The following is a 27,170-nucleotide window of genomic DNA, read 5'->3' on the forward strand; positions in this document are numbered from 1 at the left end:
ACTATAGTGGCTGGTTGGATGTGTGGGGGGATTGGCGGGGGGGACGGGCGGCGTGCGGCAAGGAGCGAATTGGGGATGCGCCTGAGTCGGGGGGGGGGGGGAGAGGGAGTGTGGGTGCCAGAGACGCGGGGGCCCCGTGCAAGTTTTGAAAAATTGAAATCCCTAGACAACCTCGGCTCGCGGGAGAGAGCAACAAGGGTGGTTGGGCGAAAGGAAGAGCACGCCCCTAGGGGGAGTAGTGGAATGGGTGAGACCAAATTGATACGTGCGACCAAATGCATGCGCGACTACGCAATCTCGCGCTCGAATTTTTAAATTTCGGGGCGGGGGGTGCCGGGAGGACGCTGAGGATGGTCATGGGAGGGGTAGACCGTGTTGTCACGCGATGACAGGGGGCGGCGGGGGGGATGGGGGCTCGCGCCTCACGTTGACGGTTTGAGCTAGACGACACCCCCCCAATCTGCTTCCACCCCCCCATACACCCATTCTCGAGTGCAGTTTTTTTCAACACTCTCGCTCGTAGCGCAACGCCGAGCATACGGAATGGGACGAGCACATCTTCCGTCGCAGCATCCCTGAAAAGTTTTGACGACATCTTGCGACGAATGCGCGCGGTGACAGGGGAGGGCCAAACGGGTGGTTTTTCGCGCTGTCGGTTGAAATGGTGGCCCAAAATGTCAAAGGGAAGGAAGGGGTGTCCGGGGTCGGATCGCTCTCCCCCTCCGCAGGGGCGGTGGGTGTCATCCGGACTCATTTCGGTGGCGGAGTGACAAAGTGATGGAGGAAGGCCAGATACAATCTCTCTCCACAACATTGGGAAACACCCTTATCTCGCAATTCTCTTCCCTCGAGAGCCATTAAGCGTTTCATGAGCCCATAGTTACGTGACAGGGCGGGATAAAAACAGAATGGCTATATGGTCGTTACTTAAACGAGAGGACGTGTCTGGGGTGAGCTCCTCGCTTTCCCGCTGAGTTCCTACATTGCCAATAGTGAAGTGAATGTCAACCCTATTCCACCGAAGGAAAACTCTCCAATCGAAAATATCTATGGTCGAAAAGGCACGAGGCTATAAGAAAATATGTCTCGCCGCCACATCAACCTTAATCTAAAATATTTGGCCGATGGGTAACGTGAATTTGTGTATGTACGTACTCCATCAAAACCAAAACTAAACTAGGACCGTTTGATCGCAAAATGAAGACTATGGACTGCTAAACCGCACTCCTATAAAAATTAGCCTACAATGGAAACTTATCAACGATGATAACTAATCTAGATTCTAAGAAGTTGATTGTGCATACCTTATATGCTGCTTAAACTACACTTAAGTTTACGCTTCACATGCAGGGCCAGAAGAAATTTTATGATAATAAATTCATAACAAATTGTTATTTTGGATAAAACAAATTTTATAGAAGCTGAGACAAAACAAAAATACAGGTGTGCCGCCTTTCTTTGAAAGGAACAATAGTATTTCAATTCATGACAAAAAGATATATTAAAAAAACAGATTTTCAGAGCTGAATTGACAAAATTACAAGTATTTTGCCTTCCTTACAAACTCCCTTTTTCGCAATGTAAGGCCATAATAAGGTAAATAAATATTTCGTTCATTCTACAAACAACATGTTATTAAAGCAATATTGAAACTCAACATGATTGACAATATTTACAAGTACTTTTTAAAATGATACCACTTTCATGATGTATGTCTGATATTCCTGAAAAGAAGTACATTTGGTCATTCTTGAATGCACTTACATGAACGCCTAGGTAGATTCAACCAGACACAATGGAGGATTTATAAAAACTAGAATCAAATAAAGTATTTTAATATTTAGGGCAAATATATGAAACGAAGTTTCTTGCTCATTAGCGCCATTTCTTGACAAGCCCCCAAAAAAATTTTGAGCTCTTCTAGCCTAATTGAATGAGACTTGAAAGTGACCATCATTTCCTTCAAAATTTCCGCAAGATGAAAATGCAATTCCACGAGAACCAATCCTCTTGGATATTGAGGTATCCCACCCTCTTGCGAGCAATGGTTGGACCGCTTTCGTCAGACGATCTCAAAAGCCAACTGAATTTATCAAATGTTCCACCAAATACGTCTCCTCAAACATTAATAATGTTTCTTCTATTATATCACAGAGCAGCAATTGTAAAAATTCTTCAGTGCATCACATTTAATGTCCGCAATTTCGAACCTTTTTTCTTTCTTTTTTTTCTGATATTCACGTAATATACATACACATTGCTACGATACATGACTATACGGACAAGGTTAATTTTTCTCTAAGAATTAAGAGAATTTCCTTCAATTTTTCTTCCACTCCAAAAATTTGATAGAAAAAAATAAATAGATCTTCTAACCATTAAGCCAGAGACATTCTTACTTGATATCATAAACCAAAAATAAAACGAGGTTCCTAAACAAAAAACTGAAAACTCCAACGAGACGGGAGAGGCGATGGCACGCAGACCCAATCACCAAGACATTCAGCTCTTTCACGGGTGAACAGCGGCACCCATCCTCTGCCCATACAGGGAGTACGGGGAGCAGTAGTATGGGCCTAGCGGCGTGGGGTTGAAGGCGCTGTAAGGCGAAGCGCCCAGGCCGGGCTTGGCGTACGGGTGGTAGCGGGCCGCGGACAGCGGGCTCAGGGGGGCGCTTGGGTAGGCCGCCGCGGCTGCCGCGGCCGCCGCCGACGCGGAGGCCCGGTGCAGGGCCGCCGAGGGGCCGGAGAGGAGCGAGGCGTGCGAGGCCACAGGGGACAGGAGCCCCCCGCTTCCCTCGCCGCCCGACGCCAGGCTGGTGTGAGTCCTCAGGTGCTGCAGCAACTCCTCCGAACTCGCGAAACGCTTCCCGCAGTAGGCGTCACCCGCGATCCAATTGCACACGTAGGGGCGGCCGGCGGCGGCCGCGGCTGCGGCAGCCGCTGCCGCGCTCCCCAGCGGTGAGTACGAGGCGGCGGCCGCGGCGGAGAGGTGAGCGTGGTGCGGGGGCGGAGCCTGCGGCGGCGGAGGCGCGGACATTAACGAAAGGGCCAGGCCGTACTTCTGGTGGTCACACTGGGTGCAGCCGCTGGGGCACGTGGAGGACGGACTCGCCGCCGCGGCCGCCGCCGCGAGGAACTGGGCGTTGTGGACGCTGAACTGGCAACCCGTGCAATAAGGGTCCTTGCAGACGGGGACCAGGGCCTCGCCGCCCGTCGCAGTCTTCACTCGGGCGTAGCTCACGTAGGGGCCGGGGTTCGAAAGGGCAGCGGCCGCAGCGGCGGCGGCAGCAGCGGCTGAGGACACCGGGGGGTACCCGGGGAGGAGGCCGTGGGTGGAGAAGGCTCCGAAGGGCGGGCGGAAGGCCGGGTTCGCGTCGAGACCAGGCGGGCAGCAGAGCGCGGCGGCGGCCGCCGCGCTCAGCGGGGCCCCGTAGGCGCCGGGTGCCGTCGGCTTGTACGTGCCGAGGGGGAGGTCTTTGGGGTGGCCGTGCAGGATCTCGAGGCCGGATCTGATGATGGGGCTTGCGCCGCCGCCGCGGCCCGCCGATGAGGCGGGGGACGCCGACTTCCCGCGAGCCGCGCCCTCGGCCGAGAGCGAGCCGGGGGGCGGGAGCGTCCGCCCCGCCGAGTCGGAACCCGCGGCTTGGCTAGAAGGAGACTCGGACTTGCAGCCCGGGGTGCGGGACTTCTTTGGTTCATCAGAGTGCTCACTATTCGCTTTGGAAGAGGGCCTGTCCTCCCTGCGAGAAGACTGGTTCTGGGAAGGGTGCTGAGGAGCGGGTGGAGGGTGATGGTGGGACGTGGTTATGTTTTCGTAGGGCTTAAACACGAGTTTTTCGGCGGGTGGACTAGGCACTGCCGTCGTGGCGGCAGAAATGGTTTTCTCCGCCTTGTTATCCACATTGTTACTATCATTGTTGGAGTTGAGGGAAGATGAGATAGGTGCCGTTGGCTTATTCCTTTGAGGAGGCTTTGCATCTAAAGGTGGTATCAATGGTTTGGCGTTCGGAGAATCTGCACCAATTTGACTACATGTCTGGGCCAGGAGAGCCAATGGGCTCTTCTTGGCGTCCAACTATAAAAAAAATAATAAGTCAATGAAAATCCAAAATTTTATCATCGCGGAGTTATATATATCGATAGAAATGAAAATCTTTAGCACTTATGGCATTATACTTCAATGGTTTTTTTCTTAGTAAAATTATACTCGATGATGATTCCAACTTAATCACGAAAGTTTTGGAAAATTACATGGACAAAAGAAATTACGTTAAGTTAAGTTAAGATTATGGTTTCAAAGCAATTTCCATCGATTCATGGAATATAACTCGGTATTATACTTTTCGAAACACAGAATATACTCACAGTGGTAGGGAGAGGTGACAGATAATCCGGCTGCAGATACTGGCTGCTCCCCGAAGTCAACATTCCTCCACCGTCCAAAACCACCATTGAAAACACGACTCCTTCAGACGTTTCTCGCCTTTGGTTTTTTCACTTGGCAGGACTTGTAGCACACGCGCCTCCACGTATATATTATAAACAAAGGCGAGACGTAGTACTCAGGGAAAAACGCGAGCACGCACTTAACCAAAAAACTTTTCCAGCGTCAATACTCGATGCGGGGCACCGCGGAAGAGGTAAAAGACTTCTACTCCACGGTCACACTCATCACAACGGCACACACACAAACATGTGAGACTAGTCACTCGTCAACTCGCACTGCACGGGGGGGGAAGGACTTCTCAAAAGACGTGCGCTTCAGACCGTTGTGTGATCACAGGCGATCCATATCTTCGAACCTCCTAGTGTAACCGTTTGCCTCCAACTGAAAGTACGGAGGCGAGAGAGTCACGATGCCTACCCGACCCGAGCGCCTCCTACCTTCCCCTCCGCCGACCCCTCCGCGCCCAACCCCACTTCGCCCCCACCCTCCCTCCCGGCCCGCCAGGAATGACGCGGCCCGCCTCGCTTTCCCCCGTCAGCTCCCACCACCCATGGCGCTGGTGACGATGACAGCCGTGGCTTTGATGCCGCCGCCGTCTACCCCCCCACACCCGAGCCGTCGCCGCATCCTCTCATCCCACTTAATCAGTAGCCCCCAAGGGAAACAAGATGTATGGAAGCATTGAGTGTGTGATGTTTGATGGATGACGAGTGACCGGGCTATGCGGGGCTATGGCAGAGGCTGACATGGGTGGCGAAGAGCAGGTATGGGTGGGGGAGGAATGGGCGAAGGAGAGAGGGGGGAAGACGGAGGGGAGGTAGGCCGGGTTTGTTGAGAGGCTTTACTTCGGAAAGGTGTCGAGGCTCGTATTTTTAGAGCCCTCCCTCCTCTTGCCGTGACGTGGCTAGATCTAGTTCGATCTCGCGCGCTTTCCTTGTGGAGGAGGGATCGGGAGAGAGGACTTCGCGCTCCTGTCGCGACCGTCAAAGTGTTCTCTGGCAACGCGGCGGACGACAAACGGCCATCTCTAGGCAGAGGATACATATGTAAGTGCATTGGTGAATCGTTATAGTGGACGAGGCGTTCGTATTGAATTAGCCCTTTACCGATGGAGAACGATGGCGCCTGTCAACGGTGAGCATTTCCGTTACTAGAGAAATATTTATCGGGTTAATTACCTATATAATGTGACACTCATTAATGTATAGATTTTCCTAATGATGAATGCAATGGTTTCAGGCTCTTCTTTGTGAAAATTCATGAACACTGAAAATTTAAACTATGTTTTTTTCGCAGTAAACGCTATTAAACTAAAACGGGTTCCGACGCATGAGTGGCATCATCAAGTTTATTATCACGTACTATCGAGTATATCAGACATACCCGATGATGTCACATATGAGTCAGAACCGGTAGCAGTGTAATAAAGGTAAGTGTTAAAAAAAAAGTTTACTCATACAGTGATGATAAATTATTACGTCGTCGTTGAAAGAAAACGCGGATGGCACAAATTCAAATTTCTAGTCATGTTAATTTCTAAAAATTTTATTTTCTATATGGATTTTAATAAAAGCGACATTGATTCTCAGGCTTCCCTGCTATGAAGGATTTTGTATTCATGATTTATTTACACATCAAAGTATCCTTGTCTCGTTTGAATCGATGAAGACTTTATTTAGTCGTTTAACAAATTGTTTCGCAGTTAGTTCACCAATTATATGAGGATGTGAGCAACCATTAGGTCCTTATAAACTGCAGATGTGTGAGTCAGATATATTTCTGATGATTTTCAGATGGTATTTTAACAATGCACGAAGTCGTATTCAGGCATTCATCCGCGCTGCTCAAAAATCTTGACCTGGTTCTTCGCATGCTGATGATGCGTCGCATTTTCGATTCATCAACACTGAGAAACACAATTCTCGAATCCTCTTCTAAGAGAATTAATAGTTATTTCATTACGTTTCAAAATAATGGCCGTGAGTTGGAAGATAATTACTAAATCAATCAAGTATCAATCTGTTTCTGTTCTGTTGCGGATGATACTTGATGATGTGATTATGATGGTGAGAAAACGAGAGACCTCTAATTAATATTACAATAGATACTTGTATAATGAAATGGACAAACATTTCAATTTCATCGCATATATTTAAGTACATAATGACGAAAACCATATCCATGTATAAAGATGAATATGTAGGTAAGACCTCGTGTCTAAGCAAGAATATGTAAGTAAGCCATAAAATTTTCTTTCGCATTTTATTACATTTTGAAAGGAAATGAGAAAATAATTTATCATCATCTACGGAGCGGATAATGAACGATTATAAAAATTCAGGGCAAAAAGAAAACCGAGTAATCACAGGCGCAAAGAACATGTACTTAAACTATGTGAGCCCTACTGTTCGCCGAGCAAACGAAAACATTGTCAAATTTGACATCTTACCGCTGTTACATCATGGAGCAAAGATAAAGGACACTTGATAAAAGAAGTACACGCCGCAAGTGTGCTCTATCGAAGGTATTTAGATCTTGGCTCCAATAATTACTAGCTTTCAGCAATGTTACGCGGAATTTATTCATGCCGCCGTTTACACGCTAAGCCCTGGTTAAAAAATAACAGTTTTTGCAAATCTGGCCCTGATACGTTCCCGTCTACCATGGCATAGCCATGCTATGCCAGCCATAGTCTCGTAAATGGCTTTTCAGGGCTGAGGTTTCGCCCAAGTCATCGAATGATTATTTATCCTTTCAAAGCGGGGAAGCGGCGCCTCACGCCCGCCCAACGGAAGAGGGAGGAGGACCGGGGGGGAGGGGCTTTTGATGTTAGCCGACGGCGTGGCAGGAGAGGGAGGGGTCGGGAATATGGGGGAGGGGGGGCACGGGGGACTTATCACCGTCTGATGAAAGTCGCCTGTGTTGACATAACTCGGCGGAACATTTTGGATTTCCCCCCAGTGGCCAAAATGCGAAGCGGAGAGTCGTCGTGCCAAATAGTCAAGAAGCGAAATGGCTCGCCTGCCTGCCGCTGTCACCGTGGAGTCCCACCCACTCTCCTCCATCCATCCGACGCCCCCCCCCATCTCCACTGCCTCAAATGCCAACCGGGGCTCCCCCCCCGAAGATTCCCTCCCCATGCTCAACGTTCAACTCAACCCATGGCGACAGACCCCCCCCCTTCCCTCACGCTCGCTCCCTAGTGCGCCGTATTCAAGGTACGTGGCCATATATCCGGCAGCTCTCCATATCTCCGATCTTAAACCTCCTTTCTTTCGCCGTTTTCGATACATTGTGCTACCTATCGGCCAACGAACCGGAGGCATTTATGCGGCAAATTCCTTGCATCGTGAAACATCTCTCTTCGCTCATGATCCCAGCTTAATTCCAAAATAGATTAGGTTCAGGGAAGGAGTTCAACTTGGTCAGGATTCTTTTTCTCAAGGAGTACCTCTAGCTGCGACGTTCGATAATGAGATGAGTGGCGATAACCAAGTTTCTTTTATGCTTGGTGTTTTATAATTTGACGGAGTAGGGTTAATTCTCCTGCCCACCAAATCCTTTACTCTGGTCTTCGCAATGGGTGCTAATAGATACGACGGGCGTGAGCCACTAGCCTCGATGTAAGCATGACTGATCGTCTTGGCTCGAGTCTCTCTTCCCTTGTTCTTTTCAGTGTTGCTGAGCAACAACCGGTTCGAACAGCCTACGTGCCCTCTGATGATGGCTTCAATGTCTCCACAGCCAAGGTATTAAATGAAAACTTCAAAGCTTTTGAGAACGCTACAAATATTAAATACTATGTGAAATTTGACCGCATATTTCATAACGTTAATGATTAGTCACCTTCTAGCTTACTCCTATCTTTTCAACTTCGTTTATTAATTTTGCCCAATTGACTCAATCAAACACATTCTCCAAATATATGTAGCAAACAAATACATTAAGCAGTTTATATTAAAGCTTAATAACGATTTCTGATTGTAGCATTTTTCCTCAGTAATACTCGGTAAAGCTTTTCCTCAGGTTAGCGAATTTTGTCTTCTGGGCTACTAAGTTTTACAATTATGACAATACATTTTCTTCCATTCCAATGCAATTGATCCCGTGCATATATCTACTTAGTCCCGCATTTGTCCGACTGCCTTGGGTGGTTGGTGTTACTTTTAGTCTATTTTTAATGTATATAAATTCATATTTAGCGGTTAAGAGCCATGAGCGGACTGTCACCTCTCAAACATGCATTCAAATTTTACTTACCGGTCGATATAAATAATATGGTAATAATAAAATAAATATAATCATTAAATTGAAGGCTAAGTCATTCCATGAAGTGATAATCAAACACAAACACTTTAGGAATAAAAACATTTCAAATTGGAAAAAAAGACCACTTCCTAAGTACCAATTTTTTCATTGTGATGACCCGTGGCTCGAAAATTTGACTGAAGGCCTTGCGGCTGTTCTTCAGAAGTTAATCACGAGTTCAACTTCAGGATTTGGTATCACATCACTTATCGTGTGACATTAAAGTTAGCGCCAGACACTGCCTCCATACTGTTAGCACCACCTTGGTACAGTCGGGTATAATTTTGCTATGCCAAGTGTCACTTTTTCGGACCGGGTACCATTTCAATAATTAAAATTACAAATAGGTCCATTTAAAAATACTCCATTCGAACCAACTCATGTGCTTAAAAATACTTCACGTGTTTTCCAATGCGTAAAAATACGGATGATTGGAAATCCTAAATGGTCTAATATTTAATGCCAGTCACGTTTTTAAAACAAAGTTTTATTCATGTCCTAACCAGCTTGCTATGGGAAATTCAATAACGAGATTTAATGCCAGAGATATTATTATTATTATTATTCAATTTAAAACTTTAAAAATGACAGTGTTTATTCGTTTACTGGTTAATCAATTCATTCATGACACATAATTATGCTTACTTGTCTCGTGAAGCAAATTATTGTAGCACGGATAACGTAATTGACACCCTTGTTTCACAGCATACAGAGCCACAAGAGACGGAATTCACACGATACGCGTGTTCCCTAAAATTATGCCTGGAGGACTTGTTTTGGGTAGTTATTCTGATGACGTCCTGGAGCATTTTAGTGCCCCATTTGGTTTTCCTACCAGCTAAGCCATTTCCTCTGCGGTGCCGTCGCTCAGATACGCTTTCACCTAATGGCTAATGGCGATCGTTAATAAAAATCAAGAATCGCTCGTGACAAGAAGGAATGATTGACGTTACCGTTAGTGGATGAAGACGAATTGTGGCAGCCATTGCTTTGATCGTCGCCACGGCCTTATTTATAGCCACTCGTTCCAAGAAATTAGAACGGCTCTTTCAACAGAGGACGCGGAAAGCGCTTTTTCAACAATTTTCGAAAGTTTCATGGCAAAAATGAAAGATGGACGAGGATATGTTTCGTGCTTTGGAAAAAAGCAATTCATTATTTGGCTGCAGGTGCTCGAGAGCTAACGAGGCTTGATCGTATCCCTGTTAAAGTTGAGAAATAATTTCTGTGAATTCTGAGGGAAATGGTTCCGATTTACTGAAATCCGACCGTTACTCCGTTATTTCTTAATTTATTACACAAGTGACATCATACACTTGCCCTCAATAACTCCGTATAAATTAAAAGAGCAATGATACACAGGTAAAAAGACATCGATGATTATCGATTTCATAAACAGTGAGTTGCCATTCTCAGATTCATTGATTATTCAAGCCCAGCAGCACTGCCACTTATAAATTTGCGGTTCAAATCAAAAGTCAAAATAGGTTTTGCCACTGTGTTACTTAGGCTTCAGAATTGGTATCATTATAATTTTCCACAGTTGTTCAGTCCACTTAAAATCAGAATCACATTGCATTTTATTATGTTAAAACGTATAACGAAATTAACATGTATAGATTAAAATGAAAGGCAATAAAATTAGTCTCTAACAACACAATCGTTAACATTCTACCGTAAAGTTGTTACTGGCGAGTGCAAAGGACATACAAGGTCGCACCCAAAAGTGGTAGGACTGATTTTTTTACAAGAATTTTATTGACGATATACTTACATCGACTTAATAATCTTCAAAGTATACTCCTTGAGCTTCTACACACTTAGTATAACGTTGCTCCCATTCCCTATACGCCCGCTGGAAATTTTCTTTGGGGATGCAGTTGATGACCCTCGTCGAAGCTCCTTGAATGGCCTTTATCGAGTCATAACGTCGTCCCTTGAGCTGTCTTTTCATCAGGAGGAAGAAGAAGAAGTCCAGTGGTGCCAGATCGGGAGAATAGGGCGGGTGCGGCAAGGTGGCAACGCCGTATGCCACCTTGCCGTTTGGCGAGGAGCTGTCGGTCGACACTCAGAATTTTCGGCACCATCTTGGCGCACACCTTGCGCATGGCCAAATCCTGTGAAATAATGCGTTGGACGTTGGATGCAGACAGACACAACTAGTCTGCAATTTCTTCACTAGTTAAGCTACGGTCTGTGCTCAGCAGTGTCCTCACTCTGTCCACATTCGTGTCGGTTCTTGCCGTCGACGGCCGTCCGGAGCGATGGTCGTCTTCAACTAGCTCCCTGCCCTCTTTAAACAACTTGTGCCACTCAAATACTGTGGAACGGCTTAAGGCAGTGTCCCCATAAGCCTGCTTGATCATATCGAGGGTCTCAGTTGCCGTCTTCCCCAGTTTCGCACAAAACTTCACGGAATAACGTTTCTCTAAATTCAGATTCATTTTGTTTTTCGACGCGGACAAAAAACTTGCTTCACTAAAAACGGTGTCCTCACTCAACGACAGCCTGCAGGCGACTGAGGTTGGTGTCGGTCTGTTGCTAAGAGCCCCCTCCACCTTACCCTGCCAGGCAGACCACCCTCCACCGCTCCGTTCGCGCCAGATAAAATCAGTCCTACCACTTTTGGGTGCGACCCTGTAGTCAACAAATTTCCAAAATATTTGGTTATATATGCATGCATATACACAAAAGCATTTATATATGAATATACATATAAATATCTTCGAAAAGAAACGCTCTTCAGCGATGGCACAAACATTTGAAAACTATGTTGAAAACATGTTCGCACAGAAACACAGAGATATGACACTAGTTGACGTTGCGAAGGCACGCTGATATACACTAGTTATACGAGTGCCCTTTTTCTGTGTATAGATTTTTTAATCAAAGTTATATATAAACCATATCCATAAACACAGTAATCAACCCGAAGGTCGGTTTAGTAGGTGATGGTAGAGTTCACCCAGTACTAAGCCCTATACGGCGTGTGAAATTCACACATCAGGGTAGGGGGGTCAGTTCCTTTCCCTGTGTCGGTTTTGCTTTCCCAGGAACACCTGGTACCCGAAAAATCATTTTAGCTTGGGTGGAGCTGCAGGTGCCCAGAGTGCCTTGCCCGGGAATCAAACCCGGGACTCTCCGGTCAGCAGTTCAACGCTCTACCCGCTGGACTACCGCGACCCTAAAAGTTATATATATATATATATATATATATATATATATATATATATATATATATATATATATTTGTATATATGTATATATGTATATGTATATATGTATATGTATGTATATATATATATATATATGTATATATGTATATGTATATATATATATATATATATATATATATATATATATCTATATATATATATATATATATATATCTAAGGTAAGGTAATCTACCGGTTAAGGTAGGTTTTTTTGATGGACACAACTACCAAACAAATATTTTGTGACTACTAACAAAACACAACCCTAAATTCTACTCTACACCAGGTCCCTCTTCATCTCTGAGTACTTTCTTCCTCCCTTCATCCCGTCCAACATCCCTATCCTGTTCCTTCCCTTTCCTCTTTTGCCCAACATTCTACCCTCTATCACAGTCTTCAACATCCCACTGCCGGTCAACACCCCCTTCATCCACTTTTCCTGCCTCCATAGGATTGCTCCCAACAAACCCCTCTCTTCGCCCACCATACCAAGTACTTCCCCATTTGTTTTCTTCTCTGTCCATTTCACCTTTTCCATTCTTCTCCACACCCACATTTCAAAAGCCTCCAGTCTACGTCTATCCTCCTGCTTCAATGACCACGTTTCCGCGCCGTACATAGCTACGCTCCATATCAAAGTTTTTACGAGTCTTTTCTTAACATCCTTACTCAAAGTCCCCGTCATCAACTCCCTCCTCCTCGTGAAAGCCTCTTTGCCTAGCGCAATTCTTCTCCTTACGTCCCTACTACTTTGACCGTGTTGGTCCAAAACACTACCGAGATACGTAAACTGTTCTACCTGCTCTAGTTTTTGCCCTCTTACTTTACGGTTAAGATTCGCCTTTTTCTTTCTAGAAAATCCCATAACCTTTGTTTTATTAATGTTGATTCTCATCCCATACCTGTCGCACTGAATTTCCAATTCACTAAGCAATGCTTGCAGCCCCTTGGCTGACTGACAAACTAAAGCTTGGTCATCAGCAAACCTAACTGATTTTACGAATCCCCCGCCCACTTTCATTCCTACCTCGAGTTCTTCCCATGCCTCTTTGATCATTTCCTCTGCATACAGGTTGAACAGCAACGGTGATAATGGGCAACCCTGCCTTACACCCCTTCCTAACACTGCCCATCCTGACTCCCCGTTTCCCACCCGCACCTGAGCAGTCTGAGACATGTACAGGTTGCGGATTAGCCTCCTTTCCCTCCAATCTATTCCTATTTTCTGCAATATACTCATTAGTTTTTCCCAATTCACTCTATCAAACGCTTTTTCGAAATCTACGAAACAGGCAAATACCTCCTGGTTGTGTTCTATATTCCTCTCGATTAATAATCTCATTACTGCAATGGCATCACGCGTACCTCTCCCCTTCCTAAACCCAAACTGATCATCCCCTAAGTAATCATTTGCCCTACTCTCTATCCGTTTGTTTATGATCCTGAGAACAACTTTAGCTGCGTGGGATATCAAACTAATTGTCCTATAGTCCTCACATGACGTGGCCTTTACCTTTTTCGGAATCGGAACTAAAACTGATCTCACAAAGTCTTCCGGCCAGATTCCCTCCTCATAAATGCTACGGATCAGCCCATATAGCCTCTTCCTCCCACATTTTCCTAAGCATTTTAAAAGTTCCACGGTAATGTTATCTACCCCCACGGCCTTATTTAGTTTCATCTCCCTTAATGCCCTTTCTATCTCATTGTCTAGTATGCCTGGACCTAAGCTGTCTTCCTCTACGTCATTTTCTTTTTCAATGTCTAACTGTGTTGGTCTGAGTTCTTTACTATACAGTTCTTCTATATACTCCTTCCATCTCTCTTGGATCTTTCCTGCGTCAACTATTACCTTACCCGCTTTATCTCTAACTATTAGCATAGCTCTTCCTTTCTTACTTCCCGATAACGATTTAACTTTGCGGTACAGCGCACCGATTTCGCCCTTCCTCTGGAGACTTTCCATATCCTCGCACTGCGTCTTCCACCATGCGTCTTTTGCCTTATTTGTTACCCGCCTCAATTTATTGTTCAATTCTTTGTACTTCATTTTGCCTAATTCTGTATTTATATTCTTCCATTTTCGCCGCTCATCCATCCTTGTAATCATCTCATCCGTGATCCATGGTTTCCTAGTCCTTTTAGCGTTAACGGTTCCAATAGTGTCTTTTGCGGCTTTAGACTACCCTTTCTTGATCATTTCCCATTTTTCTTCGATAGTAATAAGCCCTTTACCATCCTCCATTATTTTCTCTACCGCCTGTTTGTATTCCTTCCTTTTCAACCCATTTAATGCTTCTACATTCCATTTTCTAACTCGCCGCCCCTGCCTTATCTTTTTGAAACGTACGCTACATTTCATAACAACTAAATTGTGGTCTGAGTCCGCATCCGCTCCCGGAAAGCTGTGGGAATTTATCACACTATTCCTAAACCTGTGTCTAACCAGGATATAATCTCACTGATAGCTTTCTGAGTCACCTGGCATTTTCCATGTATACCTGCGTCTTTTGTGGTGTCTAAACCAAGTGTTGGTGATGACTAACCCCTGTCTCCTGCAGAACTCAACTGCTTTCTCCCCACGGTCATTCCTCGTGCCTAAACCGTAGTCGCCCACCTCATCACCATCTCTCCCTTCGCCTACCGTCGCATTCATGTCCCCCATCACTATCAAATGTTTCCCTGCTGGAACACACGCGATCATGTCCTCTAACTGATCGTATATCTTATCGACCTCTTCTTCCTTATGGTTGCTCGGTGGCATGTATACCTGAATAATAACTAAGTTCGTCGGTTCTGCTTTTATCTCCACTAGTAGTATTCTATCCGTTACCTGCTCTATGTTGACTACGCTTCTTCCTACCTCTTCATTTAATACTATGGCAACCCCTCGTTGGCTCTCGTCCCCACCGCTGTATATTATTCTATACTTATCACTCCAGTAATCCCCGCTTTCTTTCCATCTCACCTCGCATAGACCTAAAATATCTATATTTCCCCTTTCCATCTCTCGCTTAACATTCTCCAATTTCCCTGTCCTCATCATTGTCCTAACATTCCACGTTCCTATTCTAACTAATTTTGTCTTCTTCTCCTGCGTCTTCTGTCCTGCTGCTGCTGGTTTTCCCTTGCAAGGGTTTCGTTGGATGACGACCGCGGAAGCCTTGCCTCCCCCGCTGCCGGGCACGACACACGGCCGATTGGGCCGAGCCCCGTGGTTGCCAGGACTCAAAATATCTCTATTGTCCATCATATTTTTCTAGGGAATGATAATTGAGGTGGTTTCCCGTTGCCTTCCTCAATAGTGTTTTTAACGTGACACCATCACTTACTGGCCGCCCCACTGGGGTCAGACGCCATTGCAGCCGCCTCACTGAGGAACAGACGCTGCGTGGACTACCTTTCGTCTGGCTCCTAACCTTCGACCTATCTGGCATGGGTGACCCTACCAGGAGCAATAATTATTACTCCCGCCAGTACAGCTCTAGGGGTCATCGGAACGCACAAGCCCTTCCACCACGTCAAGGTTGTAGTCCGGGGAGGGATATATATATATATATATATATATATATATATATATATATATATATATATGGTGGGTCGCGGTAGCCCAGTGGCTAGAGCGTTGGACTGCTGACCAGAGGGTCCCGGTTTCGATTCCCGGGCAAGGCACTCTGGGCACCTGCAGCTCCACCCAAGCTTAAGTGATTTTTCGGGTACCAGGTGTTCCTGGGAAAGCAAAGCCGACACAGGGAAAGGAACTGACCCCCCTACCCTGATGTGTGAATTTCACACGCCGTATAGGGCTTAGTACTGGGTGAACTCTACCATCACCTACTAAACCGACCTTCGGGTTGATTACTGTGTTCATGGTTCATATATATATATATATATATATATATATATTTGTTATATAGAGTGTATTTCCCAAAAACAGGGGGAAAATTCTAATGTGAAATTTTAAAAGTAGGTTTCATCGCAGTACATGGAATAGAATTACTTAATTCGTAACCAGAAATTCAAGTAAACGATAACACAGCTATGAGCATGAGCCTCCAAGTAGGTTTTCTATATTATGACAGACACGTGGAGTTAGGCGTCATTAGCGCCCGTCATACCGCGAGACACTTCTTAGGTTTTCATGATGAGGGCGAACCAGCAGTCGCGTAGATTTCATCCCTGAACCATACGATTGCACACTATGCCTTCTTAGGCAATGTTTGTAATAACCGTTTGAATTATCCAGTATGTATAATTAATATTAGTGGTGAATGCTACTGAAAGCCCACCTGTGTCACATTTCCTTTCCAAATTTTCTCGGCTTATAATTTTACCATAGAGATGCTCTATTTATTTTTACCATCTCTTTCGAATCTTCCATGGTTTGATTAACTATGTTCCGATCGCATATTTATTAGCGTGCGGGGATTTTCCGTTTTCTTTGCTAAGAGTGTTTTGCTTTCCTGATCAGTGCAGCCATTGTTCTCCTCTCTGAAAGCTCTCAATGTCCCTACACTGCTTCCTTCTCCATGTTTATGTTAATCTTTCAACTTCTCGTCTCTGTTTAGGAGCAATTTTATAAGCACTCCGTTCTATTTAGTCCAGAGCTCAAATTTTTGCATTCCCTTCTTCTCGTCCATGTTGCTTATCATCATCCATAGCTTCCAAGTACCTTTCTTCATTACTGTTCTTTTCGTTTTTTTTGAGGATTTAGATTACTCTCTTTTGAAATTTTCTAATATTCCATTTACCCTGTACTTCCTAAAAATGTTTCGACTGCTTCACGCTATTCCTTTGTTTCCTCCCCCCGCATAGCCCCTCGGGAAACTACGAATTGCTACGTTATTCATAAACATTTGTCTAAACATAATAGTCTTCCTAATATCGCTCTTAATTCATGAGCATTTCTAAGCATGTATAATTGCACGTCTATTTTGGTGTTCAAACCAAGTGTCAGATGTCATCAAATACTGTGTCCTGCAGATATCTACTATGCTTTCTCCCCGCGGTCACTCAATATTCTTTAGCCACAGTCTCTTCGTCACTACCATCCCTTCCTTCTCCCAACGCGGCATTCCAATCCCTTTTCACTTAAATATTTCCTTTAGAGGACAAAGGCAGTCATTTTTTGCAAATGATTGTAAAAATGGTTTGTTTCTTTTTCCCTAAGATCCCTACTCCATAATTATCGCTCCAATAATTCTCCGCTGTTCTCCATCTCACCTCGCACAGCCCTGACGTATCAACTCTTTCCATCTCCTGCTTCATATTTCCTAATTTACCTGTCCTCCAAAGGTCCTAAAATTCCATGCCCCCAAAATAACGGGTTCTTCCACTTTTTCTGTCTTTTTCTGCAACTGCCGTTGATTCCGCTCTGGAAGGATTCCCGTGTGATGAAGACAGTGGAAACTTTCAATCTCTCTTTTGGGCGCGACACACGACCCGTAGGCCGGGGTCCGTAGTGACCAGGACTCATTATTCTCGTGTTGGTGCCTATTCTGTTTCCTTGAGATAAATAATTGAGGTGATTCTCAGTTGCCTTCCTCAAAAGAGTTTCTAACGTGAAACTATAACTAACATGACCGTCCCACTGGGGTCAGACAGTTTTGTAGCCGCCTCACTGAAGAACTGACGTTGCGCGGACCGCCTACCCACTACCCCTCACCTTATATCCCATATCATTCCCTACTAGGAGCAATAATTATTGGCCCACCAGTTCCCCTCAGGGTCATCAGGACACGAAAGCCTCTGCACCACCTCCAGGTTTTAGCCCTTTGGTAGAGAGTATCACCTTAACGTATGAAAAATTCTTTTAATGCTGTATGTGCCTAGTATACTGATGTATGATAACGAATCCACGAAAGTTAAATCCATGCAACGACGAATACTGAACGCCTTCGTTTTATGGAGCTGTGGAACATTTTTAATAGTTGGATTGTTTGATACGTTAGCAAGCCTGTGGACCCTAAAAAGATGGGAGAACAGCCTACACTGTGGAATACATTTATGGGATATAGAGCAAAACAATCTATACTATACCGTCTATAGTGTCCTCATGAAAGAAGAAATAAATGAGAGGGGTTTTAGAGTAAGACCGAGAGAGGATTACAGGAATTAGAATATGGAAAGTGATGTGTTTTGCTGGATAACCAAAGATAGAATCCCAAGAATAAGTATAAGAGCCGCAGACCATAGTCCAAAAGAATGATATACGTACAAAGCAAAAGAAGTAAGTGTGCTGAGAAGTGACATGCTTAGTTGGAACCTTTATTTTTCCAGTTGCTTGGAATATTTCCGTCTATCTTCATAGATTTCTTACGTGTGAGAAGATAGAAGAAAAGTGGAGGCTAGAGAGACTTAAATGTTTAGCTGAATTTAGCCATTGATCGATCGGTAAATTCAAACCGACTACTAAGGACAGAAAGTAACTGTAGGTTGGTTTGCGGTCCCAATGCTAATAAAATACCTGAAGGTTTTCTCATTATTCTGAAAATGCAAAAATTAAGCGTGCTTGAATTCATTTGAATTTCATTCAAAACCCCATATTAATGGAAGTCAGATGACAAATCAGCTGCTATTTATTTTGCATGGAATATTATTGTATAGAAATTATGAAAAAATGCATTATAAAGCACATAGAAACAAAATTTAACAGCATGACCTAGGTGGGGGCGGCAGAAAATGGTACCTCCACTGGAGCGGTGATTGTAGATATGTATATCTCAAAAGCTTCTTGTTATGCGAACCTCTATTTTTGGCTATTTGGAGAATCATCCTTGGATATTTTTGAAGCTGAAAGTGGAATTACAATGAATGAGAAGAACTCAGAAACATTGAGAGTTTATTCTCTATTCGATAATCCAATACACATTTTGGTAAATAAACTATAATTGGTGTGGTTTCAAGAACAGAATGATTTACACTTACGATGGATATTCTATAAAGTTTGATCAAAAAATATTTGTTCGCATAATTCTTTGTGTAAAATGTTTAATTTGATTTTTATTGTTAGCCTAATTTATAATGTATGCATCGTACAAGGTACAAATTTGAGACGTGATCATTATTGCCAGGCCTGCCGTGGCAATTATAGATATGTTCAGTTGTCCTACGGCAAAGATGGAGGTAAGATGCGGCGAGAAATATGTACGCTGCATGGAAATTTTGCTTTCGCCCGATCAAATTGTCAGTCGTGGCCCATATTACTCCTCAACTTGCTTACACACAGGACACTTACTTTGCGTCGCATAGCTATAAAATCGTTTAAAATTTTTCAGTAAGTGAAACAATCAATTTCTAAGGAAGATGGACTCCGAACTGGTCACTGCACTTGCGGAAGTGAACTGTTGCTACCACGGTGAGACATTATCGTCGAATGAATTTAAGAGAACAATCAGATAAATTGAAATGTCCATTGGTGGACAGCCGAAGTTTGGCTGCAGAATAATTTCACGTGAGATACATAAGAAGTCTGTTCACAAATTTCTTGAACTTATTTATTGCAAAAAATATACTTCACTTACAAATAATTGGTCAGGGTCCCCTTCAACGTAGTCTCCTCTCCAACGTACTACCTTGATCAAAAAGTTCCCGGAATAACCACCGTGTGGCGCTCCCATCGTTCCGATTTGAGTTCTGTTTTTTTGTTAAATTGGTACATCTGTTGTTGATATTCCCTTTAAATCTTAGTGTCATAACTTGACATTTGCAAAAGTTACGGTCGGTTTTCGGTATGTCCATCATCATGACTCACGACCACTTCTGAACCGCTCGTGCCACTGGTAAACGACCGTTTTTTTTAGAGAATCGTTGCCGAAACACTTTTCCAACATTTCCAACGTCCGTGCGCCACTAAATCCGTTTTTTACGCAAAATTTAATACAAGTTCGTTGTTGCAAATTTAAATCCATTTCTGAAATTGTAAAAAATCGCCAACACACACAGAGATAGATGTACTCTTGGCTACGTAACTTTTGCAAATGTCAAGTTATGACACTAAGATTTAAAGGGAATATCAACAACAGATGTACCAATTTAACAAAAAAAACAGAACTCAAATCGGAACGATGGGAGCGCCACACGGTGGTTATTCCGGGAACTTTTTGATCAAGGTAGTATACCCTTATCCTATCGGCGTTTCCATTTTTTTAAACTGTCCTGTAACGCTTCTTCCGCAATGCTCATAAGCTCCTCCGTCGAATTTTTCTCCGTCTCAAGAATGGTGGGAAATCTTTTATCCTCGGACAATGTTTTTACTTTGGGGAACTGGAAAACGTCACATGGAGCGGTCTTGTTTTTGGCTAAAAACTCAAGAGTTCTGAGAGAAGAATGAGCCAGCGCGTTGTCGTAGTGAGAAAACCACTCCCGCTCCACATAAGTTCGGGGCGTTTTCGCCTGAATCTCTCTCTCTTACACGTTTCAAAATCCCCAGGTAGTACTCCGTGTTGAATGTCTGGCCTAAAGGTCAATATGCACAACCCCATTTGCATCGGGAAAAACAGTCAACATCACCTTGACGTTCGAGCGAACTTGGCGAGCGGGGGGATGTTTCCCCAAGCCATTGTGAAGATTGCACTTTTGTTTCGATGTCATATCCATTAACCCATGACTCATCGCCTGTTGTGATCCAGGACAAGAGGTTTTCATCCTATTCAGCTCGATCAAACAGTTTCTGACAGATTTGAATTCGATGTAGTTTCTAGTCTGATGTCATCAGGCGAGGCACGAATTTGCCAGCGACTCAATGCATCCTCAATTTTCCAGTCAGGATTTCATAGCGTGAACCAATCGAAATGCCACAATCTTTTACATGCTTCGTGACAGTCAAATTTCGATTTGCACGAACGAGATCATTCACTTTCTCAATGTTCTTTCAGGCGACTTTGATGGTCTTCCGGAACGCTCGTCGTCTTCCTCTGATTGCCACCTCTTTTTGAACCAAATAAACCATTCATTATACTGGGTACGCTCCATAGCATCCTCACCATAAGCTTTGGTAATCAACTTAAAACTTTCCGTGAAGGATTTGCTGAGTTTCTCGCAGAACTTCACACACTGCTCCTTCAAAGAGCTCATTTCCGCGGATCCAATTTTTCACCGCACTCCACAAACACCACTTCACATAACGATATTGCCACCGAGGATTTCCCAGATATTCTACATTCCACAATAATGGCAAATATAACACCGGACACACAAGAAATGATCAATTGGCTTCAAGATATTTAACCATACAAATCCCCGTGTCCTGAAAATATGCCGGCGAGTGCATTAAAACAACTAGCTCCTAATATGACCCCGTATTTCGTAGTAATAATTGACAAATCCCTCAGTGAGTGCAAAGACCCTTAGAATTTGATGACTACGCAGGTAACGCCTATTTTAAAAAGTGAAGAAAGGGAGGCCCCCAGTAATTTCAGACCCATTTCGCTCATGTCAATTTGTTGTAAAATATTTGAACTCATTGTTAATACAATAATGGGGTATATCGACAGTATTAACTTCTTAAGTAACGATCAGCACGGATTCAGTAAAACCCGCTCATTCGAGACTCAATTAAGACGATGTACACATGGTTTACTCTTATCAGGTGAAAGTGGTAGGCTAGTGAATACGATTTTTTTTGGATTTTCAAAAGGCATAGCACAAGGTCCGCAAGAGCACAATAAATTGGGCAGAAGATTGCCTGTCAGAACGAGCACAGAGGGCAGTCCTTGAAGACGCTAGTTCTAATGGTGTAGGAGTGATCTGAGAGGTGCCGCAGGGAAGTGTAATCGGACCCTTGCTTTTTTTTATTTTGGCTAGCAAGTTGAAACGCAAAGTGAAAAGTAAGATTAAAATGCTCGCGGATGACGGTGATTCGCCGAGAGATTTCTGGAAGAGAGGATTGATTGATTAATATAACCAAGGGATAAATATTGTATTTCGAAATGGCGTAAAAAAAGAGGGATTAATACTAATCTTTAACAAATTTTAGTGTTAATTCTTGCAACAAGATCAACGGGATTTACTAACAAATTGCTGGAGTGGACCATTTAGTAGTTGATACGGTAAAATACCTAGGTATAACTATAACTGATGTCTTGTCATGGAACTTCTTATACGTATGCTGGAGCTCAAATCATTGACTGAACCTCAGCGCTAAACAAGCAGATCTGAAGTCACGCATTAAGTTCAACCCAACATTTAATCATCTTTGTTCCAGCAATTCCCTATCCTATTCCAGAAGCATTTCCGTGACGCTTTTCATGTCGTCGAAACAGTTTTTTAACGAAACAGGCTGCCCTGCGTTGAACCTTCTAATTTTCCTGAAAGAGACCTTTTTCAGCCAGATCCCATTCACAACATGAATATTCTGAATGAAGCCTCTCGAGAGCACGGTAGCTACGTTCCTTGATCGTATAGTCTATCCTTCCAATAGTGAGTCTCATTAATCCCAATTTTTTATTTGCTTGCCCGCAGTTTTTACTTACGTTGGGGTATCGTTTATAAGTAATCATTGCTAGAAAATTAACGGAGATACTTGGATAAAATTTATTCTGCATATAAATTGATTCTTTTATAAATAATGTTGTAAATTACATGTACTTTAGTTCATTTGTTTTGTTGTAGAAAGTCGTACATTGAAGTAACTCCCAGTATATGGAAGATAGAGGCCCACAGTGTGATTAAATTCCTCCTATTGATAGATTACATTGCCAGGAAATCCATTATGAAATGATGCATTTTTACAAAAGTGAAATCCCGTCATATGGTAGTTCTGAGCTCGAAAAGGAATTTTAAAACTGGCCACATGTCCCTTACAGAGTCCAAGAAGTGGATGACACACGGACGATGCTGCCACAGTAAAGGAAGTGGAGGACTTCATGCTATTAGACCAAAGAGCAATTAACAAGTGATCATGACTTTGAACAGTCTTAGTTAGGGCATAATATGAAAAATTATTTACGAAAAACTGCACATGTCAAAGGTGTCAGTCAGCATGCTGGGTTCCAAGACTACTGACTCCTTTTCAGCAGCAAACATGGCGCGGCCTGTCAAGGGAGATGTTCTATCTTTTGAAGCAAGACGAAGAGTATTTTTTTGGCAGCCTGATTACAATGGATGAATCTTGAATCTATCAGTATTATACAGAGACCAAAGAGATGGACGAGGAGTGGAAGGGGGGGTCGAGATGGTGGGGGGGCTAACGTACTGGCTTCCCACCCTGAGGGCGCGGGTTCAAATCCCGGCGGTGTTGAATATTTTTCAGAGGTATCTCGATCCCTACTTGAGGTGCTTTGTGGAGGGCACTTTGAGTGAGTACGCCGTCCGTCGGATGGGACGTTAAACTGCGGACCCCTTGGCGCCTTTCGTAAAGAGTAGGCTAATGCCGACGCCGGGTTTCTCTCCACCCTTCATCCTTTCCTATCCATCCCCTATGGCGCAAATGACCTTAGCTGTCGGTCGCCTCCCCTCAAAACTACTACTACTAGGAGTGGAAGCAGAGCGACATACCGCTCCCTAAGAAGGCTAAGGTGCAGAATTCTGCAGTGAAGGTCATTCTCTCTGTTTTTTTTGGAATTGTCGTGAAGTTATCTGAACAGACTACCTTGTTCACTGCTGGCTATTACTTCACACTATTGAGCAAATGACGTGATGCTGTGAAAAAGAAACTTCACGGTATGACCACCAAAGGTATCCGTCTTCCTGCCCACTATGAATCTGGTCCCTCTTCTCGGGGTGTAGCTGCGAAAAATCAAAGCAACAAGGCGTTAACATTTTCACACAAGCACCCTATTCTCCTGATCTCGATCCAAACGATATTTTCTTATCCCCAGAACTCAGCAAACCATCGCGGAATTGGAGATTTGACAGTACAAATGGCGGGGAGAAATGCATAACTCTGGATAGTGTATAGAGAAGTCTTAAGAATTATAAATAAAAATTAAGTTTCCAACTTGAATATTTTATGGTAAACATTAGAAGTTAACGATACCCTCTCATAAATGTATGTCTTAATTTAATTAACTATGTAAGTAGTCACCGGGAAAATCTCAGCTTACTAACTACTTTAACTCATTCTCTGTCCAGCGGTTTCTATACCGATATATATGTGTGTGTGTGTGTGTATATATATATATATATATATATATATATATATATATATATATATATATATATATATATATGAGAGGGCAGTATGATTGTTCGATGAATACTCATTCCCACTTGCTAAAAGATAAGCCAGCGCTTCAATATACGTGATTTACGAGCTTAAAATGTCAACAGAGCACACATTTCCTGCACCGTATGCACCAAGGAAGCGAGTTAACATCATCTCGACTCCAACTGGTAAGACAAAAGTGAAGGTCTAAGTTTGCAAGGTTTTCGGATTACCTCCCAGTAAAAGGAGGTAGTATATTTTTTATCAAAGAGTAGGGTAAAAAGCACTTTGGGGGGGGGGGATATTACATTCCCATGCATTTCGCAAACCGTCTCATAACACGTGTAGCACACTTTACAGAAATGCCTCTGAGGAGACATAGACATAGTTAACACGTGACATGAAAAAAATAATTGAAAACTCCTAAAAGCAATATCTCTGTGCATGTGATGACGTTGAAATACAAATTTTTGGTGTATTTAACTGATTGATCGATTTGGTTAAAGACATGGAATTGTTCTACTTGCCTTCAATTCTTTATGAAATTACATTTCTTTAATTTGGTTGAAAAAACCTTTTCGAATTTTTCGTTTATTTTCACGAATTAAATATAAAAAATATAAAAGTGGCTCGCGGTCATTTGTTAGTAGATTAGGGAATTTGTGCCCTTATTTCATCAAATATTTAACCATTGATACATTAATAATCAGCTTGATTTGTGACAATTCACTATAACGTACCTAACACCATTAAGAATTTTGAAGATGGGATTTTTCAGGCATAAGTTTTAAAAGTGCAATTGATTCATCATAATTATTGATATAGAGATATTCGAGTAAAATGGAATATTGCGTTACACCGTGATAGGTCCTTGAACCACCTCATTTATCAATCAGAATGTTGGTTGGGTAGGTGAGGCTTATAGGTTACCCCATTCTAAGCACGACGGCGTGGGTAATTCATACATCAGGGTAATGAGGGGAGTAGTTCCTTTCCCTGTACCAACTATGGTTTCCCAGGAAGATTTGATTCCCGAAAAATCACACGGCTAGGGTGAAGCTTACAAACGTAATTAATTTTCCCCAGAATGACTCGTAAGAACGAAATTCCACAAAAATACACGCAGCGAAATGGTGATATGTGGTAAACGGTTAAACAAATGAGAATAGGTGATTCAACATTGACTAAAAGCTATCAATCAGCACATTTCATCGTTGATAGAATTGCATGCTTTCTAACTTTTTTCACTGCTTGTTAGGAGGCGATACTCTTTTAGGTGCTAAAAAATAATCAGTAGGTGCTCGCAGTCACGTCCAATTCCATCGGCATTCTTTGTCGTTTTTATTTATGCATTCGTTCCATTTTGCGTGACGGAGAATCACCAGTCAATATAATTTTAGAAAATTTAACTCCAGTGGTGAAGAAAAATTGCAAGAAGAGATCAATAAGCCCTCTTGAGCCTAAATCCACTCGAATGATATGTTGACAGAACAAGCACAAACTGGCATCATTGCATCCATCACGATCACTCGACGAATAATTCTCATAATGTCGGATTTCTACTGAAGGGCATTATTAATGGCTCTGAATGAAGACTAAATTGATTACCATTTAATAACGCTTGGATGCGTTTACTGATGACAAATGATTTATCTGATTTTACTTTTTATTTCCAAAGAAACGCCGAAGTATAAATTTCCACACCGAATTAGATAGATCTTTGATTTATTTCCTTAAATTACGCTTTAGTGTGTGAGTCGCAAACTGATTAACAGCTTTTGTTATTCATCTTGGCGAAAGAAATTATAATTTACTGGCAAGGAACACGAGGCCAAGCAAAGAGGAAAAATGATCATATTTTACTGCGCAAACCACCTACCTCTACATTAAACATATACAACATGATAAATCGTTATATAACACTGCTGCTACAGAAAAAATTGCTCATGGGATTAAAATCAAAATTAAAGATATTTCCACAGAATATTACGTCCCATATTAAGGCATGTGACACTGTGCAAAAGACAAAACGACTGATTTAGATTAGGTGCAACTAATATTTAGTATTACATTTCGATAAAAAAATAGTTTTAATTAATAAAAAAGCTATATTTTGGAAATTATTACCTTAAACGTATTATGATTATATATATATATATATATACAAAATAATAAAGAACATATCTGTATATATATATATATATATATACATATACAGATATGTTCTTTATTATTTTGTAATCTGATGGTTAAGGTAGGTTTCGGATGGGCACCAACTCTCCATTTCTCCCAACAAACCCCTCTCCTCCCCCAAAATACCTAGTACTTCCCCATTTGTTTCCCTTTCTGTCCATTTCACCTCTCCATCCTTCTCCACACCCACAATTCAAAAGCCTCAAATCTACGTCTATTCTCCTAATTCAGTGACCACGTTTCCGGGCAATACATAAGTACGTTCCATTACAAGTTTTGAGGAGTCTTTTCCTAACATCCTTAAATCAACGTCCCTGTCATCAACTCCCTCCTCCTTGTGACAGCCTCTTTGCCTAGCGCAATTCTTCTCCTTACGTTTATACTACTTTGACCCTGTTGGTCCAAAACACTATCGAGATACGTAAACTGTTCTACTTGCTCTAGTTTTTGCCCTCTTATTTTAACGTTTAGCTTAGCCTTTTTCTTTCTGGAAAATCGTATAATCTCTGTTTTTATTAATATTGATTTTCATCCCATATCTATCGCACTGAGTTTCCAATTCACTCAGCAATGCTTGGACCGTTTGGCTAACTGGCAAATTAGAACTTGGTCATCAGAAAACCTAACTGATTTTACGAATTCCCCTCCGGCTTTTATTTCTACCTCCAGTTCTTCCCCTGCATATGTAATCATTTCCTCCACACATATGTTGATCAGCAACGGTGAAAATGGGCATGTCTGTCTTACACCTCTCCCTAACACTGTACATCTGGACTCCCCGTTCCTTACTTGCAACTGAGCAGTCTGAGACATGTACAGGTTGCGGATTAGCCTCCTGTCCCACAACTCTACGCCGGCCC

General features: G+C 42.9%; 1 protein-coding gene and 1 long non-coding RNA gene across 2 annotated transcripts in view; one reads left to right on the forward strand and one right to left on the reverse strand.

Annotated features, from left to right (window-relative positions):
• Nucleotides 1–1,405: 1,405 nt before the first annotated feature.
• Nucleotides 1,406–4,817, reverse strand: LOC139686045 (zinc finger protein Noc-like). The gene is made up of 2 exons (XM_071583140.1): nt 4,368–4,817; nt 1,406–4,077 (listed from the first exon to the last, which is right to left on the reverse strand). The coding sequence occupies exons 1-2, from the start codon at nt 4,452–4,454 to the stop codon at nt 2,512–2,514; spliced, it is 1,653 nt and encodes a 550-aa protein (XP_071439241.1). The 5' UTR covers nt 4,455–4,817; the 3' UTR covers nt 1,406–2,511.
• A 3,306-nt stretch (nt 4,818–8,123) lies between these two features.
• The window catches only part of LOC139686136 (uncharacterized), an 87,404-nt gene continuing 68,357 nt past the window's right edge, over nt 8,124–27,170 (forward strand). The window contains exon 1 of the long non-coding RNA XR_011700300.1: nt 8,124–8,198. This is a non-coding gene — a long non-coding RNA (uncharacterized lncRNA). The remainder of the gene's footprint in view (nt 8,199–27,170) is intronic.

The sequence above is a fragment of the Hetaerina americana genome, unplaced genomic scaffold (genome assembly GCF_022747635.1).
Source record: "Hetaerina americana unplaced genomic scaffold, ioHetAmer1.1.p SCAF_13, whole genome shotgun sequence".
NCBI classification, from domain to species: domain Eukaryota; kingdom Metazoa; phylum Arthropoda; class Insecta; order Odonata; family Calopterygidae; genus Hetaerina; species Hetaerina americana.